Source organism: Lissotriton vulgaris, unplaced genomic scaffold (genome assembly GCF_964263255.1).
Source record: "Lissotriton vulgaris unplaced genomic scaffold, aLisVul1.2 SCAFFOLD_555, whole genome shotgun sequence".
Lineage (NCBI taxonomy): Eukaryota > Metazoa > Chordata > Amphibia > Caudata > Salamandridae > Lissotriton > Lissotriton vulgaris.
Window position 1 is genome coordinate 928938 of NW_028243517.1, and position 19354 is coordinate 948291.

General features: G+C 41.4%; 1 protein-coding gene across 1 annotated transcript in view; it reads right to left on the reverse strand.

Moving 5' to 3' along the window:
- The window catches only part of LOC147668324 (maestro heat-like repeat-containing protein family member 1), a 93210-nt gene that overhangs the window by 16163 nt on the left and 57693 nt on the right, over positions 1–19354 (reverse strand). Inside the window, exons 8-15 of the mRNA XM_086948601.1 lie at positions 11510–11617; positions 10184–10304; positions 7593–7633; positions 7162–7303; positions 6206–6258; positions 4774–4881; positions 1355–1474; positions 275–373 (exon numbers count right to left, since the gene is read on the reverse strand). Coding sequence (XP_086804727.1) covers positions 275–373; positions 1355–1474; positions 4774–4881; positions 6206–6258; positions 7162–7303; positions 7593–7633; positions 10184–10304; positions 11510–11617 — 792 coding nt within the window. The remainder of the gene's footprint in view (positions 1–274; positions 374–1354; positions 1475–4773; positions 4882–6205; positions 6259–7161; positions 7304–7592; positions 7634–10183; positions 10305–11509; positions 11618–19354) is intronic.

Here is a 19354-nt window from a genome sequence, read left to right on the forward strand (position 1 = left end):
ATGAGTAATGCAAAGGAGGAAGTAAAGGTTGAATGTTCTTGTTGTTTATAGTGAATTTAAGACATTGTTGCATTTGGTATCATAAGCCCATTCAAAATAAATATTTAAATTTCTTTTGTTTTCGGTATTGTAGACCACCTACGCCTTTAGACATATTTTTGCTTTTCTTTCTTGTAAACTGTTATCTAATTGCAAATTACACTTTTATAGATGTGAATCGCCACTGCTGAGGAAAGTTGGAAATATGAGAAAAAAAGAGATGCATGGTTCTTACCAGGTCAATAGCAAAAAGATAGCCTTTGTACTCTTCAATCACCCGACGGCTTTCGAATGGATGAGTCTTGGCACATGTTTGAAATCCAATTATTATATCCTGCAAAGAGTGAAAGACAACTCACAGCATTAGGGAAACATTAACCAAACACAGGCATTTAGGAATAGAGATTCCATATTCGAAAGAAATTATAATGATACGGTTCTTGATTGGACCTTCAGTGTTTACAACTGGCAATTACAAATGGTTCTCCACTAGTAAAGCAAATATATTCAGTTTCCAGAAAGCATGATTTAAGGATACCCCCTATACAACTATGCTGGAGTGTCCTTACCATGCTACTGAAGAAACATCTATGGACAATAAGATGAGAGTTCAGTCACTATTTGTGTTCTGTAACTTAGTTCTTTCTGGTTTTCACCTAAAGAAACTGCAAGGACTTTTTAGTACACAAGCATTTGGGAAGAAGGAGTGCACTTTCTTTAGAAGGAATGCTTATCCTCTCTTCCTCAAGGGTACTGTGCAGGGATTATACCAGATTCTGCTCTGTCCTTCATTCTTTGAAATATTGCCCCCCTCTGACAACAGGTAGAAACAGACAGCTCTGTTATCTATTTGGGCTTTTCTGAAAGCTTCACAAAGCTTTAGATCGTCATCCCATTTATCTGCTACATTGATTAAGCTTGATTTATATAAATAATTCACTTGTGTCCATCAAGACGGATCACCTAAAGAGGCAAAAATAATCCCTGATGAAATGCAGCAGTAGTAACCCGAACAAAGGCGCTACACTTCTAGTTTCAGCTAGCTTACTCTTCATCCACTCTGCGGAGGGTTTCCACTCTGATATGATTTGGCTATCCATGGGGTAGATATCACACTTTTGGGTGACAGGATGTGCTAAGTGAGGAAGGTGTTTCCTGTTATCATTAATTTACCATCAAGCTCCTTTAATGAAGTTACAATCCAGAACAATATAACCCAGATGTTCTTCAGTTCCGTAAGACTCCCCATGTGCTTGTTCTGGTCATACAGGGTCAAATTTTACCTAAGGGGAATAGAAATACACTTGATACTTACTGCATGGTGAGGAGTTGTAATAAACTTAGTAGAATTGAACATCTTTCGAAGGTAACGTAAGATCAGCTCAGTATCATCGCATGCGGCGAGGCACTTCCCGAGGCACCGGAAAATAAAACCCTAATATAGGAGTAAATTAAAGACAGTCTGAGTTAAGAATGAAAAGAAACTCCTGCCCACTCTATGAGAGTAATACTTATAGAGGAGTATTCATCTTTGATTCACTCTACACATGTCTTCAACTCACACTATGAAACAACTCTTAATGAGTTGAGCGAAATGTTTGTTATGTTATGTCATGTTATACCTTCTGGACATTGTAGAGATTTGGATATGGCCATGAATATGACTCAAAACAATGAAGAGGGAGGACTGGGAGCCAGTAAAGGTCCAGTACCTATGCTCCGAAACTGCTAATCCAAAAAGCAGTTGAGGTACTGTTCCTTTCAGGAAGCAAAGAAGAAAGAAAGGCTGACAAAGAAGGGAGAATCCCTTTGATTATATCTTGGTGCCATCACACATCCATGAAGATGTACTATATCATCATAGGATGTGCTCCTCATAGGGCTGGTGCTGCAGTGCCCCACGAAGGGTCGCTTTAGCAAAGACCTTTTTAGGTTTGCTATCTGATGACATGTGCCAGTGTGATGGCATTTTGAATGTGTGGGGTGGAGTGAATGGGTATAGTGAAATGAAGGGAGACTAAAACAGTCTAAGAGATACCACGCAGGACTTTAATGTGATGGTTCCCTCTGCAAGATTGAAAAACGTAATTTGGTAGGGGCTATTACAGGGACATGATGTATCAAAGTAGCCTAAATCTGTAAGTGTGGTCAGGTCAACATGTTTTGCGCATGATGGTCCAAAAAGGATCCAAAGTGCTTCTTCAGAACCTAAAAGGGGGGGGGTAACCCTACCCCACACCTAAGACGTAATATGCAGTGTAGGTATTGCCCTAGAAAAAAACTTCTTGTTCAAAAATTTTAAAATTGATCATCCAACCTAGAAACTAAATTAGAAAATAAAGAAGACACACTGTAAACAAATTTGTTTCATGTATGGCAAGTAACTCATGTAGTCCTGTTAAAACTTTTCAGAAGGGAGCAATGGTGTATTTTCTGCCTCTCCATGAACAGCAAATGTCTGAATGATGAAATCCCTTGGTGCAAGGTGTAATTCCCATGTCAGTCTCCTGCTAAATCAGATACTCCCTTACAATGGATTTATTGACATGCCGCCATACAGGGGATCTGATCTACCATTTCACCATTGAGACCATGTAACATACCTGCTTTAGAGTCTCATATACCACAAAAAGCAGTGCTTATGATAAGCCTTTTGCGACTTGCCATGGGTATCTTCTTCATTACTACAAATGTTTCTGTGGAAACAATGAGGTGGTACCCTTCATAAGAAAACATTTAACTGTGTTAGTCTACTGTTTTAGACGCCGTTTTAGTAATATAATTGATGACTTTGGGCCAGCCCACATTTAACCGCACCACAGACTCCAGGATGGCCACCACTGAAGGATGATACTTCTGTTACACCAGCACATGAGGGTCTCACTCCTATGACTTCTAGCACACCCCTACTCTTCTCTCTTATCCTCATTAGCCATTTGCCCAACAGTGCTCTCCAAGCATGCAAATCCATTGGCAGTAGACCACTTAGCCGCCCTTGTTACTTATTAAATGTGACCGCCCATATTTACAACATGAACATAGACGCCAATATGCCTAGAATAATCCATGAGGGATGGCAAGCACTTATGTGCACCTGACTTGCTTCCCGTCACTATATATGCGTGGGCACTTAGGTGCCCCATACATTTCTCTTACCATCACCTTCCATTAAGAAAACCTTCAACTGTCTTAGTTTACTGCTTAGATGCCACCTTTCAAAAACCATGGTTGACTTTGGGTCGGCCAGCATTTCAGCACTACACACTCTGAGATGGCCGCCAATGAGGGATGATACCTCTGTTACACCAGCACGTGAGGGGCTTGCTCCTACTGGCTCAAGGTTACCCCTCCTCTCCTCATTGGCCATTTGGTCATCACTTCTTCCCGCAAATGCACACACCACACCTGTAAAAATCACTCCAATTACCTGCACCTTAAAGCAGAGGAGAATAGACTCTTGTGCTTTTGAACTATGGGGCATAATACATTGTATCAAAGTGTAAGACCCTGCACTCACACCTGAAGACAACCAATCACTCATGAAGCGATGTGTAACACCACCAGAGATTGGTTTTATGTTGTCTGTTCCACGTATGTCCACTTGCTTTATCTGTTATATTGTAAGTACAAGTGTGTTTTTCACATTTTTCACATTGTGGTGACTGATCAGCACCAATATTAGCATGAACATTTGTACCTTTGGAGACAATGTGATACAGTGAGCTGGAAAAGCGATTCCAGTGAATCATTGGACCATATACAAAACATTTGCTTACTGTGTGTTTTTTTTTATATTCTCATTTATTTTCTAGATTGGATGATCAATTTTTAACTTGTTGAACCGGGTATTTTCTTTTGAGGGAATACCTATACTGGATGTCACGCCTTAGGTGTGGGAAAGGGTTATCCACCCGTTTTTTAGGTACTGAAGAAGCATTGTGGATCCTTTTTAGGCCATTGGGCGTGAAACATAGCGACCTGCCCTCACTTTAGGCTACTTGGGTACATCACCCTACTAAATTATGTTTTTTAATCCTTGCAAGGGACCCATCACATTAAGGTCCAGTTTGGTATCTCTTAGATAGTTTTAGTCTCCCTTCCCTTCACTTTAGACTTTCACTCCACCCCTCACATTCAAAATGCCCTCACACAGACACTTTTCATCAGACAGCAAAAATAAAAAGATCCCCGCTAAAGCGACTCTTCGTGGGGCCCACAGAGCATTACAGTGATGGCCTTACAAGGAGCACGCCCACTATGAAGCATGACATCCTCATTGATGTGTGAGGGCACCAAGAAATAATCCTTAGGGTTCCCCCTTCTTGTCTGCCTTTCTTTCATCCTTGCTTTTCAATAGGAACAATAGCTCCCCTGACTTTTGCATGAATATGACCTTACATCCACTGAATGGAGAGTGGCTCTAATGAAGAATACCTATTGGCTAAAGAAGATCCATTAGGGCAAGGAGTATAGCCCTGGTATGTGGTGTCTCCTAACGAGCCAGGTGGAGAGGAATTACCTCATGGTGTTTATCTCCATCTGACTCTAAGAACGTTGGCTTTTCCAGGGAGTTGGAGAACCATACCTGATTTTCCCGACTGACTAATTCCAGTGCTGTGCACCCATAGTATACAAGTGTAGTTTACCAATCACAGTGCGATTGGAATACAAAGTTATATCCTTCTCTGACTTTGTATTAAACTGCCTTTCCAAATGACCCTTGAGAGCACTAACCTCCTCATTCTCATGATGGGCAAAACTGTCAATTTGTGCGGTGAGTTCTTCCATAAAAAAGGCATGCCATTTTCTGTATGGTGCTTGCTTCAGGATAGTCCCCAGGAACTAAAAAGAAAACAGTGAGAGACTTTAATGCAGTAATATAAACATTAATGCAGTATCCACAGCTGATGTTTGCAGTGACTTTGAGAAGATATGGGAAAACAAACTTCAGCTGACAACAACCTCAGTAATGATGAAATAATGTGTGGACAGAAGAACCAGAGAACACATAGAGCAGCACGTAAATAGTGTGGTGTGAAATCAGTGGTCAGAAGAAATAGGATGCCTTTACAGTGGCAGTGATTTACACAGAAACATGCGCACCAAAAGCATGCTACCTGCAAATTATTGTGAAAAGAGTTACAGTGCAGCCATCCAGACAGAAAACACATGGGGATTTTGCAACTATATCATATACTTAGGAGCAGAATGCAAACCTCTAGGGGCTGATTTACAAGCCCCTTGAGCCACTTTTAACATGGGAAAAGTGGGAAAAGTGACGCAAAAGGGGCGGACAGGGTTGTAAATCTGCTCCATATACTCTTAGATCACCAGAGTTAGGGCTGAATGAAAATGTAGTGTTAATAAGGGTGAAGACTGAACACAAGGAAAAGAAAATTACCTCACAGGAGCACAATAAAAGCAAAGTGAAGTGTGATGACCTGGCAAAGAATACACTGTTACAAAGGAACCAAGTAGGAGTGCGATAACCAAGGATTGAATAGAGACAGTTATAACCTGGCCATTACAAGGTTACACTAGAACAGTGACAGAGTAACAATTCAGATGAATATGGGGAGCACTGATCACATGCCAAACTGATTGCAGAATATAAACATTCTGATTATGTGAAAAGCAGTTGGCAGGCCCGGAAGAGTGATATTGTGACAATCCAGGGAAAGAAGAATGTTGTGCTAGTGTGACTATCCTGGGGACAAAAAGAGTCAGAGGACATGATTTCCAACACGGGGCTACATTTCGAACCCTGTGTAAAAACAGTCAGATTGATTTAATGCAATAATCACTGCAGTGCCTGTAATTTATGTAGGTAAAACATGGAGATAAAATCTGATACATACAGGACTATCTGCAGTAAGCACGTAATTCCAAGGTTCTGAATGTGAATATGGCCAATGAGGTTTTAAATGGTTCTGGTAAATATTGCATTCTAGGAAAAAGTTGTGTACCGAGATTGGCTTCTCCCTCACCGTGCCCATTCACAATCCAGAGAAACAATAGGCATATGGTGAACATATTGCAACCACATAGCAGAACAGCACTATGATGGGGTGAATTTAATATCTGCAATAATTCACTCTAAATGAGTGAATATGAAAGACAATGCGTTAAGAGCCATGTGTGACATTCATTAGCAATTAATCCTTACTGAAACAAGCGCGCATTTCCACTGTTCCAAGTCAAAGTTTCTTTCAGTTGCAGCTGAAATAGCAGTTGGGAAAAAAAAAATATGTAAGTAAAAGTGAACAGCAGGCAACATTTCAAATGCCATGGGCTTAAATACCAAGCACTAGCAGAAGTAGAGTCACACAATTCAAAGTGTGCAAAATCTGGCTGTTGGCTCAGCCTGTCCTGGGATTTGACTTCAATGTCATCAGTTGTTCATGTGCCCTTGATGTCACTCTTACATCCTTATATCTGGTTGTAATTTTAGGTTTATATATTTTGGTTTCCTTTCTTATATAACCAAAAGGCTGCCACACCACTTGTTTGCAGAAGATCTATTTTTACAGAGCTTTAGCCTGAAAGCATTTGGCTGTCAGATGCAGCCTTGATCACATAGGGGATGGCCGTCGTGGTTCAGAGATAAAAAGTGCATACCTGCTCTAAAATTACGTACATATAGAAAAATACTCCTTTATTATAACCAAGACCAAAATGATTATAACACTTCATAGTTCGACCTCCTCATCTGCTGACCTATTGTTTCATATCATTCACATTCTCTTCTGCCCTCCACAGCATTCATCATGGGCCAAATCAGCCTTAAGCTAACTTCACTGTAAGTGATGGCATTCTGCTTTTTCAATCAATCAATCAATACACTTGTAGAGCGCACTACTCACCCGTGAGGGTCACAAGGAGCACATCCACAAAGTATTTTTCTTTAGTTCCAGGGACTACTAAGGGAATGTGGGCTTTTTGAGTACCTGGCATCTCCTCCCACAGTAAAGGCTTACAAAAACTGTGAAAAAAAACAAACATGGACAAAGCCTAAAAACTAGCAGCCAACACCAGGCTTAATAGCTTTGTCAATGCTTGTTTGAAATACCATTAATGCTTGTTTAAATTGGGTGCTCAATGGCTTGTGCTTTGGGAACTCACCTTCCAAATATGTTATCAATGGGGGGATCTTCATTCTGATGAGCCTCGCTAAAAACGGGTAGTTTGCAGGAATCAGGCGTTCGAGAAGAGCCAAGACAGCGGTTCCCTTTTCGACATCCCAGCGAGGATGTGAAGAAATGACCTGAAAACCCACAACAAAGAATTCAGCAAGAGAATACTCACTGGTCTTTAAAGCATCTGGAAATGCTACCTTGTTTTCTATACAGTACTAAATACCTCATTTTGGCTGTTTCTGTGTGATATCAATAGTATGTCTTACTGATAACCAATTGACTAGAAATAAAACCATCAAGTTCAAAAGGATAAAAGCTGAGTTGAATGCAAGCTCTCCATGGGCAGGTTGCATAGAAATGCCAGCAAAGAACTTGAGGAGAGGGATCTGTTGGAATATGGTGGGGGTGGATACTCACAAGCAATCTTATGAAGAGGCTGTGTATTGGAATTCCTTTAGCTGTTTAGATACAAAAGAAAGAAGACATGTCATACTCAGTCCATAAAATACTGAGCAACACTTGCCAAAGGAAGACATGTGGCTGACAAACACACTTAAGACACTCAGTAGTATCTGCAAAGAAGAGGATGGAGTGATGGGTGGTATTTCAATAAGGCACTAGAGGTCATGAGGATGCTTTAATGTCCCTGCAGATACTGACAAAGACAACCCCACCACAAAGGATGCTGCTAGTGGTATACAGTACCTCAATGGTCTGTGCTACAATGCTCCACCTCCCTACCCCAACAATTGCTGTCAAGGATGACAGCCGCAGAAGATGCTACCTAAGCTGTCATGCAATGGTCCTGCTTCAGCTGTCATTGAGTGACAGAAGACTACAGTGGGATAAGAGAGGATGCAACAGGAGCCGTGGACACGCCCTACATATTGAATGGACCATGCTAAAGAGGAGTCATTCTGCCACAACGGATATCCCAACAGAAAGAGGACTCCAAAACATGTTCTTGCATAACCATTTTCTAATAATGTTAACCACCTGGGGAGCAGGCTATAATGAATACATAATTGCCTGTTCTGTTCTGCTTAGGACCCTTTACATGAGTGACAAAGAAATAGATAATGATACCATCTGCCCAGGTTACTTGTACTTTATCAACATATTCATTGGAAAGTTGAGTGGGGACTGCTAATTGGAGCTCTGGAAATGTAGTTTTCAATTACAGGCTCTCACCACATGATGCAAATCTACTTCTTGACCTTGAAGTCAGTCCAAATAATTATTTTCACTTACCCTCATTGAGTAGGCCTCCCTGTCTATCAGGTCCATATGTCAAGTGAGAGCCAATAACTAGCAATTTAGTCTGGATCTGAAGTCCAAAATAATGAACCAGAAACATTGAAGAGACAAATATCATAACCAAAAGTAACTCCATAGAGAAATAAAATACATCCATTTTGCGGCTGACTAAAGTAAAAGCGTATAAATAGGTACCATACCCAGAAAGGTCTGATCACCATACCAGAGATAGGTAACTCCATGGAGAGCAAGAATACTCCAAGGTTTGAAGAGGACCATTAGAGGCCTGAGAAGTCTCACAGAGTGTGGAAACCTGAGACAGTCAGCACATTGCATTTAAGTGGCGTGAGGGTAATAACCAGATGAAGAGCTGAAACCAACAGAAAGTAACTTTATGGCTGACAAACTACAATAAGTATATAGAGAACAAGGCGGCGGACCCTCCCATATCACCGGGCACATTATCTTTAAGCGACCAGGGGAGGCATCTATGCTAGTCACAGATAGAAGTACAAAAGGGGGTGGTAATGGACGGAGCATCTGAACCAATCAAACACTCACACCCAGTCAAAAGATCTGGGTTTAATCCATCACCGTTCTTTAGCCCACTCTGCCACCCCAGTTCAGACATGGCTATATGCAAATCAGTCTGACCCTGTGCCTCATGGGAACAGTCCAGTCCAAACTGCCAAGCCATGCCTTCCCTGGACCGGAAACAAGCTTCCGAGGACCGGTTTCTGGCATTCCAGCCGTCTTCAGCCCGGCTTGCTTGAATCCAGTGGCAAAGTGAGCAAGGGACTCACGTCTGAGCATACCCTGCCACACTTATGGCGGCCAAAAGCAGTACAAAAGGGGGTGGTAATGGACGGAGCATCTAAACCAATCAAACACTCACACCCAGTCAAAAGATCTGGGTTTGATCCATCACCATTCTTTAGCCCACTCTGCCCCCCCAGTTCAGACATGGCTATATGCTAATTAGTCTGACCCTGTGCCTCATGGGAACAGTCCAGCCCAAACTGCCAAGCCATGCCTTCCCTGGCCCGGAAACAAGCTTCCGAGGACCGGTTTCTGGCATTCCAGCCGTCTTCAGCCCGGCTTGATTGAATCCAGTGGCAAAGTGAGCAAGGGACTCACGTCTGAGCATACCCTGCCACACTTTTGGCCGCCACAGGACACCTTACACTTTGTCTTCTTATGTAAATATTTTCCCCACCCCAGGAGATTGATTCTTAGGCTCCTTTTAAAAGCCATGAAATTTAGACAAGCCTGGGTTGTAGTAATGCATTTGCAGCTTTTGCCTAACAACCATACCCTTTTTGTTGCCACAAATTTCCTGAGGGATTCTTTTAGATCAAGAAGCTCAAGATGCGACTGACGTCAGCTTGGACCATGCAAATTTGCACAGTATCTCTTTTAATGTAATCAAGTTCTTCTTATAGTTATATTTTATATTTTTTTGAATCTTTTATGGATGTGACTACTTCCGAATGAAGATTTATTATTATATAGAAAGCAGCAACATCAACACAGATACATATATCACTAAAGTGAGAGCAAACACTGTTATTGAAAGAATGACACCCACATACTATAGTAAATTAACCAAACTCCTGAGCTAATGGACTGGTTCTTCACCTCATGCCAGATCATTACTAAATATGAGGGAATCTGGGGAGAGGAGGAGGAAGCATTAACCACCTTCAATGGTAGATCCCACGGCATCAATGAGTAGGATGTTTAAGACTCACCACATTCCTTAAAGTTGATGCTTGCTTTCTTATCTACAACAAGTACCATCTGGCACAGTGCTGGCACAGATGAAGTATAGCCCTCTTCCAGCATGTAGAGCAAAATCTCTTTCCAAAAGTCCTGCAAGAAAGAGTGGTGAACGTGTTATTTGTATCATTAGCATTTAATAAGGCTTTATTCCCACAGATAAACAATCATGGCTGGTGGGAGGGTTTTTGGCATTTTATTTAGTTCATAGGGCATTTTGCAAGCTCCCATATCCAAGAGATGGGGCTATATTTGATTCATCCCCTTGCTGATACAATTCCTCGCTGATGGGGTCCAAGGCAGATGCCTAGTATTACACTGATGTAGCACTAACCGTGTTTAATGCTACAATCTGGGATTCTGCATCCAATCAAAATGAACCCATTATGTGCAGAGAATGTGTGAAACATGTTACTTTCCAAAAACCCTACAAGTGAGCTGAAGTTTGCAAATTAGCTCATTATCTGTTGGAATCTTCATAGAGTCATCTTTAGGAATGTGCCAGAATACGAAAAGCAATGGCTGGGAATGAACAACCATGTTGATATGAAATATTGGTGCCTGATGTATCATGGGACAGGTAGCAAATAGGAGATGCAAATTGAGAAGCAAAGTTATGCAATATAACCGATGTACCATTAAGTCTCATTTCAGTCTATTTAGAAGAAGCTGCAAACCCTTCCGCCTCATTCAAATGAATGAGGTAGGTTTCAATTGGTACTCTTGTACAAATGCTCCAAACCCTGGGAAGTTCTGCATGGGACAGCAGACCTCCATTCCTCCATCAGAGGACACAACTTTTACATCGTATCTCGAACCACTGTGTGCATTAACAATGTGATCCAACTCACTAATGCATCTTTACAATGTATTCCTTTACCACACAGGTAGTTGCGATGCCTCGCCTAAAGGAAAGCGTTGTTGGACTAATTTTGGACTTTAAGGCCAACACTTTCCCTACTGTTGCACATAATGGAGTTGGAATAGTAAATTTTACTATTCCAAAGTCCAGCGCTTTCCCTAAGGCAATTCATTGTAACGACTTCTCTGGTAAAGCAATGCGTTTCAAACATGCAATCGTGGTTCAGAACACGTTGTTAAGGCAGGTGTGATAAATGCCTGCATGGTTCCAACATACAACCCTGCAGCAGAGGGAGCTTTACAAAAATGTGCTTGTATTTGAGCCGGAGGATAATGAAGATCACCCGGGAATTTAGGAGTCTTTGGACATTCTGCAAGTTATATTTTCTATACACCTAGTTAAATAACCCACCTTGTTTCACATCCCCCTCGCTTACCTCATCAGTATTTCTATGGTGTAATGCAATTGTATTGAGGAGCTGAGAGATTTGGATGAGGATGGTCTCTTCCTCAACATCAGATTCATCATCCAGGTGACTAGCGATCTGTGGAAATGTGGAAAAGAAAGCAAAGTAAAATACGATGTATTTGCACATAATTTTAATTGTGTTTTCTCTCCTTATGGAGGGACAAGAGATTTGAGAGTTAAAACATCACAACTTTCTAATCAAGGTTGTCAAGCACAAAGAGAACCTCTTGACAAATCCAAATGTGAAAGCAAAACTACTAGCCTCAAACATGTAAATAGAAATGTACAAATGCGGTTATGCTCTCATGCTCCGCTCTGTTGAGTGTAAAAGTACCCAGCCATTAGGCGTGGGAGGGTATAGCATTCATATACTGTCAAAATACCGGTGGACTCACTTATAATACATAAGGTTCTGATACATGGGACACTACCCCTGAGAAATTGCGCCTCTGGCACCACACAGTAGTATCTCTTGCTCACCACACAGATTTGCCCTTCCCCTATGACTTGATGAGGAAGTATGTGATACCTTATGGGACTTAATACACTCAATAAAGACTAAAGAATACCAGGAACCACGTTTATGATAGGCAGTTTTGATATGAAATACTGATTTGAAGTATGTTCATGCTACTTTGCGCTGGATTTGGTGGTTTGCCATGTTAGGCATTTAAACTGTAAAGTGGGGTATGCAACAGAAAATAACCCACTAGATAATGCACTGTCAGTGAAAAGCCCAGCTTATCAGTGCAGTAGCTGAATGCCCATGTGCCTTCCCCAATCACCCCAGAAATAGCCCAGTTAGCCTTGGTAAAGTCTAAGGGGCAGTTGGATCTCATAGGCTGGATTGTGTGGTTGGCCTCTGTACTGCCTGTGAGCACTGCTGTTGAGCCAGTCCCATTCCCAAATTGTCTGAGCATTTTATTTCTTTGCGCTTAAGCCAGTCAACATGTGCATCAGGTTAACTAAGATGGGATCTAGGTGTACAAGCATCATTCTTACAGTGCGATGCAACACAAGGACAGACATCTGAATTGTCCCCAGCAGCAGACCTTGTTAGAATAAAATTGTTTTTGCTGTTTTGATTATGCACTTATTCATGTAAAAATTTGCATTTGCGGCACCATTTTATCTTTGGCCACCATTTTGAATCATGACCAAAACTGACCCTTGCCTTTCCAAAAAATTGCTTTTCATAGGTTTTGTTTTTTTAAGGTTGGGCCTTGCTTAACTGTCAGTCAACATGAGCTTTATTCGACAGATGTCACAAAAGCAATTCACATAAAAACGATTTTTCAAGTTATAAAAAAAATACAATAAATTGAAAATTTCAATAAAAAGAGATAATCAAACACATTAAAAGAGCATATACTATATGTTGATAGACAAAATTAATGCTACTAATTGATAGATAGTTTAAAAAAGTGTCCAAGCAATTAAATATAGCATATTATTATTATTATCGGTAGGAGACTTCATTTACAGAGGTACAAAAGGAGCCTAGATCTAATTGTCCACATCCATCTCAAAAACGTTTCCACTGATACTGCGCACTGGACTGATGGATCAGAACACAATATTCTCATTGCTACACTTAACAAGTGAGTACCCATGTTCCTACAAATGTGTGTCAGCCAGGCTTTGCGGGGAGCAGCGTACGCCGGACAGACAAACAGCACATGCGCGTATGATTCTTCAGTGTCAGTGCAGTTTAGACATTTGTCATCGGCCGCAGTGGACCATGCAGCTGTAAAGGACTTCAAAGGTAAGCAGCCTGCTCTAAACTGAAAACACAGTTTGCGATCTAGCGGCTTAGTACTAATTACGTCACAGTAAAACATGGATTTGGTTTAATTTGTTAGAACTTCCCTGTTAGAGAGGTGGCATCGCTCATTCTATTTGCTTCTTGCACCATCGGTTCCCAGTACTTTTGCTTAATTAAATGTTTTGGTGGGAACCCAGTAGCACTAGGATCATCCCACAGTGATGGCATACCCATGCTAATTAGTAATGATCTGATGTTGCATAGCCAGCCAATCTTGTGGAAGTGATCTGCCTCCATTATATCTTTAAGACCGTCTGCAAAGATGGCCAATTCAGGGGTACGCCAGATTCTACGCCAGAAGAGAATAGGGCATAGCCTTGCAAGGTCTACTATGGCTTTTCTGCCTAAATCATAGGGGTACTTTGATGTAGGCTTGTTATCCCACTCAGGAACTTATTCTCGGAGAAAGCTAGAGGATGCATTTTCTCTAAGCCCCATAATATAGATGTGCAGTGCCGGGGTAAAGGGGCTTAGTCAGTGATGTCTTATGTTCCTTTTTTTCATGGCTCCGGCCAACTGCATGTGCTTTAAGGCCATGGTGTCAATATGCGGCCTCCAGCTAAGTCGTTTATGCAGGGTGATGCCTAGATAAGTAATGCATCAACCTGATCCACGGATTGCCCATCCATTACCCCCCATTAAATGACCTATGTGGTTTAAAGGTCATGAACTTTTATTTGAACTATTGACTGTTAGGCCAGGCAATAAGCAAAATCCTTCAAAATGCAACAGCGAATGCTGTAGCCCACTCAGTGTTTTAGACAGTATAAGCATATCGTCCGCAAACATTATTATGGGAATTTTTGTGCCTGCTAAAACTGGAGCATCTGTGGAAAAGGAAGCTAAAAAGCTAATAATACCATTAATAAGGAGTGAGAATAACGTAGGTGCTAAAACGCAACCCTGACGTACTCCCATCTTTACCGGGAACTGGTCAGTCTTGTTTCCTAGCGCCCCCCAACAAATGTGGTCATAGTTGTATTCGTAGAGGCGCACAATTAGGAAAAGAAGGTCGGGGGCAAGCTGAGTTCCTGCAGTACCCTCCACAGTTTGGGCCGTGATATCAAGTCAAAAGCAGACTTAAGATCAACAAAGGCTGCATAAAGGCTTCCTTTTCCAAGTGTTACTGTCCACCGATAAATTTTAATTAATCGGAATACTTTATAAATAGTGCTCATATTAGCCCAGAAGAGGACTCAAAATGTCATTATCATCAATACAGGTTTTAATTTTTGCCAAGATAAGTTGAGCTACGACTTTCTGGATTGAGTTTAACAGGCTTATTTGCCTGTAGTTCCCGGGTAAGGATGTATCTCCTTTTTTTATAAATCGGGATGATTTCCGCCCCTCTCCAGGTATCCGGGATCAGAGCTCCATGAGCAATTGCATTTGCTAAAAACATTATGTTTTGATTCCATTGTCTTTATCCTGGAGAAAAATATCTGCGGGGACCTTGACTATGCCTGGCGCTCTCCCAATGGTAACAGTGCTCAGCGCCATTGTCACATCAGCTAAGTTGAAGACAGTATCCGATGATTTAAAATAAACCCAAGAAGGGTCATAATCCATTTTATTATTAGATGCATATTGATCTGAAAAAACGTAACCTACAGAGCAGGCTCCACATGATTTTGCAGTGATTACATGTGCTTCCTGCACCCCATTTTATCAGGCTCCAAAAGTGGTGCATGTTCCTCTCCTTACAAGCTTCAATAAGGTCCCGCCATCTTTCACAGTGATCAAAAAGGACATGGTACGTTTGCTGTTCTGGAGGGATTGGGGAGAGCATAAGCAACTGTGGCCTACTCTCACAGGGACACTGACAAAGCCAAGTGTGCTGCAGCCTTCAGGCACCATGCCACCTCCCATTGCCCATGCTTTCACACCATCACCTGCAGCCCCACAAACACTGGTGAAGGGCACTGATCCAAAACTCATTCCTGTCCCCTAGTCAGATGACAGGTGTTTCTACAGCGTCTAGAGATATGATCAAAGTGTAAGCGTCCATAGGACTTGAGAAGGTCCAAGAAAAGAGAAGAGGCAGAAGACGTGCCCAATACAAAATCACTCATTGGATCTGTGGAGGAAGAGGAGGGCAAATAATTAGAATGAGAATAACTAAAGGATATTATTGGACCCTTTTCTGATGTGCGTTGTTCACAACATTGAACAATTTTTCACACCACAAGAGCTTGATGAAAGCCATCAAAGGATCAGAAGGGCCACAGTCCTACTCAAACCAGTGGCAATGACTCTTATTTGGGGACACTGACTGCACTTGTGTTTGACATCAAAACTCGGACCCCACAATAGTAAGGGTACACTGTGTTAATCGTTTCGCAATAATTGAAAAACCATGGATAGGGTATACTTTGGCTGTCTTAGTTTTAAACCTATAATAACTGATAAACCCTCACCAGTTTAAACTTATAAACACTGAAAAAACACCTGCGTACCACTAATTAAATGCCATTCAAAGAAAGGAAAAGGAGAGTGAAAGAGTCATTTTTTCCTGAGGGGGCCTATACAATATAACTTTGTTATATAAGGTGGCAGCAAGAAAGACTGGGCTAACATTATTCTGCTTGAGTTTTGCTGTTGAGGGATGTCACTGAAATAATGTTTTTTCTTCCTTTTGCTTTTTGAAGTTTTGTGGTCTTTGGTCTAAAGATGCAGAGTTTAGAAGCATGTTTTAGGTCGTGTTTAATAATTTGATAAACTGTAGAGAATCAGGAAATATCAAAATCATATTTGATATTTTGGCTGTGTTTGATTCTTTTACTGATAGGTAAAATGGCTGGTTTCATACAAATCTGTCCCAAAATGTGCCATCACATTTATCCACAGAGAATGGGTAAAAGCCCTTGATAGATCAGCCCCAAGTTTCTAGTGAGTCAGTATTGATAGTAGGTGAATTGACAACACCACAGGCTTTAAACATTCAATGCAATGTATAATGACAAGTATATGTGAAAAAAGTGCTATCGCCAAGCATCTGGGATAGTGGTGAAAACATGACAGGATGAAACATGGATCGCAGTGTCACTCGGTATGCCGCTGCAAAATGTTTCTTTCTAAATTCAACAAAGATTGGAGTGATTTTGATTGTACTTGCAGTGATTCAGCTACATATATAAAAAAGCTGTGTAATGACCTTTCAAAATTGATACCTGTAAGAGATCCTGTCCACTTGTTAGATGGTATGCTAAAAGCATCTTTACAATCTTCAGAGTTAATGAAGAATGCTATTGACTTTTTAGTCCATCCTAGTGCACTGTTTTGTTGTGCGAGGGGACTAAAACACAAATATTTCTCATTTTGTGCTTTGTGTGGCATCAAAGAAAAAGTCATCCCACTGTGAACTGTGCCACTTAGCTGATGGTTCTTGGACCAAGGGGCTGTGAAATGCTATAGTACCCATGTGGAAACCGTTTACAACATGTTTGCTGAATGATGATGCCAAAGGCAAGAAATGTGAGGATATTTGTTCGCAAATTACTAGTGATGTGAAAAGAAGTACACTCTACTAAAGTCTTAGATGTTTACAGGAAAACATAACTGCTGTAGTGGACATAAAAAAACTAGAGTCGGAAAACACCCTGGTCTGCCAAGTGTTCTGCATACTTGGTGTAAATGTGAAACATCGTCTTGAGAGTTGTCTGGGTGACACCTTAAATTGACTTTGGCACTGCAACATGTTCCATGTTAGAGTGCTTGCCATATGGTAAACAAATCAGTGTTGAAGAGCAATTCAGGAACTTTTATTTTACAATGTACGAGAAACGGCTTGACATAGAAATGTCCCTTCATCAACCATGGCATTTGAAGTCAATGAATCCTCACTGTGGTACACTGTGCAAGTTCTAGTTCCCTTCAGTAAAGGGGAATTTTCTCAGTAGTTTCAAAAGTGCTGCTTTATTTTTGACCACTTCAATAACTTGGAGGGCAGAATCGCCCAGTTCAAAGCAAATGCTGCAGAACCTGTCCAGAGAATTGCAATCTTCAAGGGCACAGTGTAGGTATAGAAAGCTATGTCAGTGGCCAGCGTTAGCAAATAGTGTACTGGCTGTCTTGTCATTGCCCATTTCAAGTGCCAATGTTGAGAGGGCCTTTTCACAGAAAAAAGGGACATGGGAAGGAAAAAGCGAGCGCACATGACCAAAGACTCATTGAAGAAGTATTGTATGGTGTACTACAATACGTTTGATTTGCAAAAATGTATTTGGACCTCATATACACTGTACATACACTGTCTATATACCATGCATTATCAGTGTAGAAAGCAAGCAATAATAAAAGCAAAATGTTCCATACACACCAGAAAAACACTGATTCTGTTGCTTTTCATGGCGCGAAAAAGTTGTAACCCCTGACACCACTGATTAGGTCTCGATGAGTCAGCGCGCATGCGCTGTCCATATAGTAGCGGCTTTGGGAAGTGCTCCCAAAGCAGCCACCAGCTTGCTAGAATGCGCACAAGCATGCGGCCTGCTGCGCGCGTATCCCTTACGTGTTTTGGCACGTCATCGCAATCACTTTCGTTTTCACAACGATCGCGATGACCCACATTAGGTTGCTGTGCTTCATGTTTAGACATCATTTGCACCTACAATGCTGTTTCGGCCACCACCTACGTGCTTTTTTCAAAATGTCCTTTAGATATTTAGCATGCGCGCGGGCACTCTCCCACCCCTCCCTCTCGTTTACTTCTTGCCTCGTGCGCGCACCACTCGTGTGCTGATGAAGCTTGTATTTTTTTCTGTTTCTTTCACTATTATACTTTCAATGTTCATCTATAATGAAACCAAGTGAGATACATGTGGCGTCTCTGTTTCTTCCAGCATGCAGCTGTATGCTCTCTGTTATGTGCCGGGCAGATTCTAAAGCAAATGGTAGAATACAAATGCATGGTTTTGTTTAGTTCCGGTTGTTTCTAGTTTTTTTCTTACATTCTTTGGCGAGAAGGCCCTGTGGGAGTCCATGCTCAGTCTGAACCACAAGGAAGCTGTGATGGAGGTTAGGCTCCACCTAGTGGAGGTAGCGAGCAGAGAGAACCTGCCTATCAATTCGAGCATTGGTATGTTTGGATTATTCAGTGCTGCAGTTGACTGGGTAAACGTGGTCGCTCGTCGCTTAACGTATGTCTTGTAAAAGACTGGCAATAGATATTTACTCTAGCTGTGCAGGATGTGTGACTGTAGATTTGTAATGTGTTTGCTAGGCTGGTAAGCCCTGGAAGTAATTAAATATTGGATCCCACAGAGCTTCCAAACAAGCCCAAGCAAATGAGTACTGGGGTACCAGTCTGTCAAATCGCGTCTTTGCACCTTTCTAGGATTTTGAAGTGCTTTATAGGTGCAACGCCAACTTCTGATCTACAAAAGTTTAACAGATAAACCATATTGTTTTCCGTATCCCCATAGTCTCTATTTTTCCCGTTATTGTTAAAAGTAAACAAAAGCATTGTTAAAGCAGTGCAGCTCACAAGCCACTGTTGTTCCTCACTAGTAGTCCATTTTGTTTAGCATACTCGGTGCTCCAGGCAAAGAAGGAAAGCCGTCTATTTTAATGGCCTTTCCTTGATTTATTGCGCCACCTAGTCCTAATACCCTGACATTGCTGCCTCATTTCGCCTTATGCGAGTCATGGTCCTGCTGCATGGAACTTTATGTAATATTAAAACCGCACTATCTGCCCATTTATCATGAACAACTGATGAAAAGTGTGGACACACATCTTCTTTTACATGGAAGTGCGAGATAGTTGTTTCGGAGCTGGGCCGGTGCTGCTACCCTGCTGCAGGACTCCATAAATCATAATAATTCCGACACATTTGCCCAGTCCTATCTCGTCAACAGCCTGTGGAGATATGAGATTTTCTAGGAAAGCTGTAATTTTGATCATTGTATAAACCGTTGAGAAGGGATTTTAAAACAAGCATTGGCATAGCCAATAGGTATTTCCTTTGGGACCTTATAAGTGTTTAGC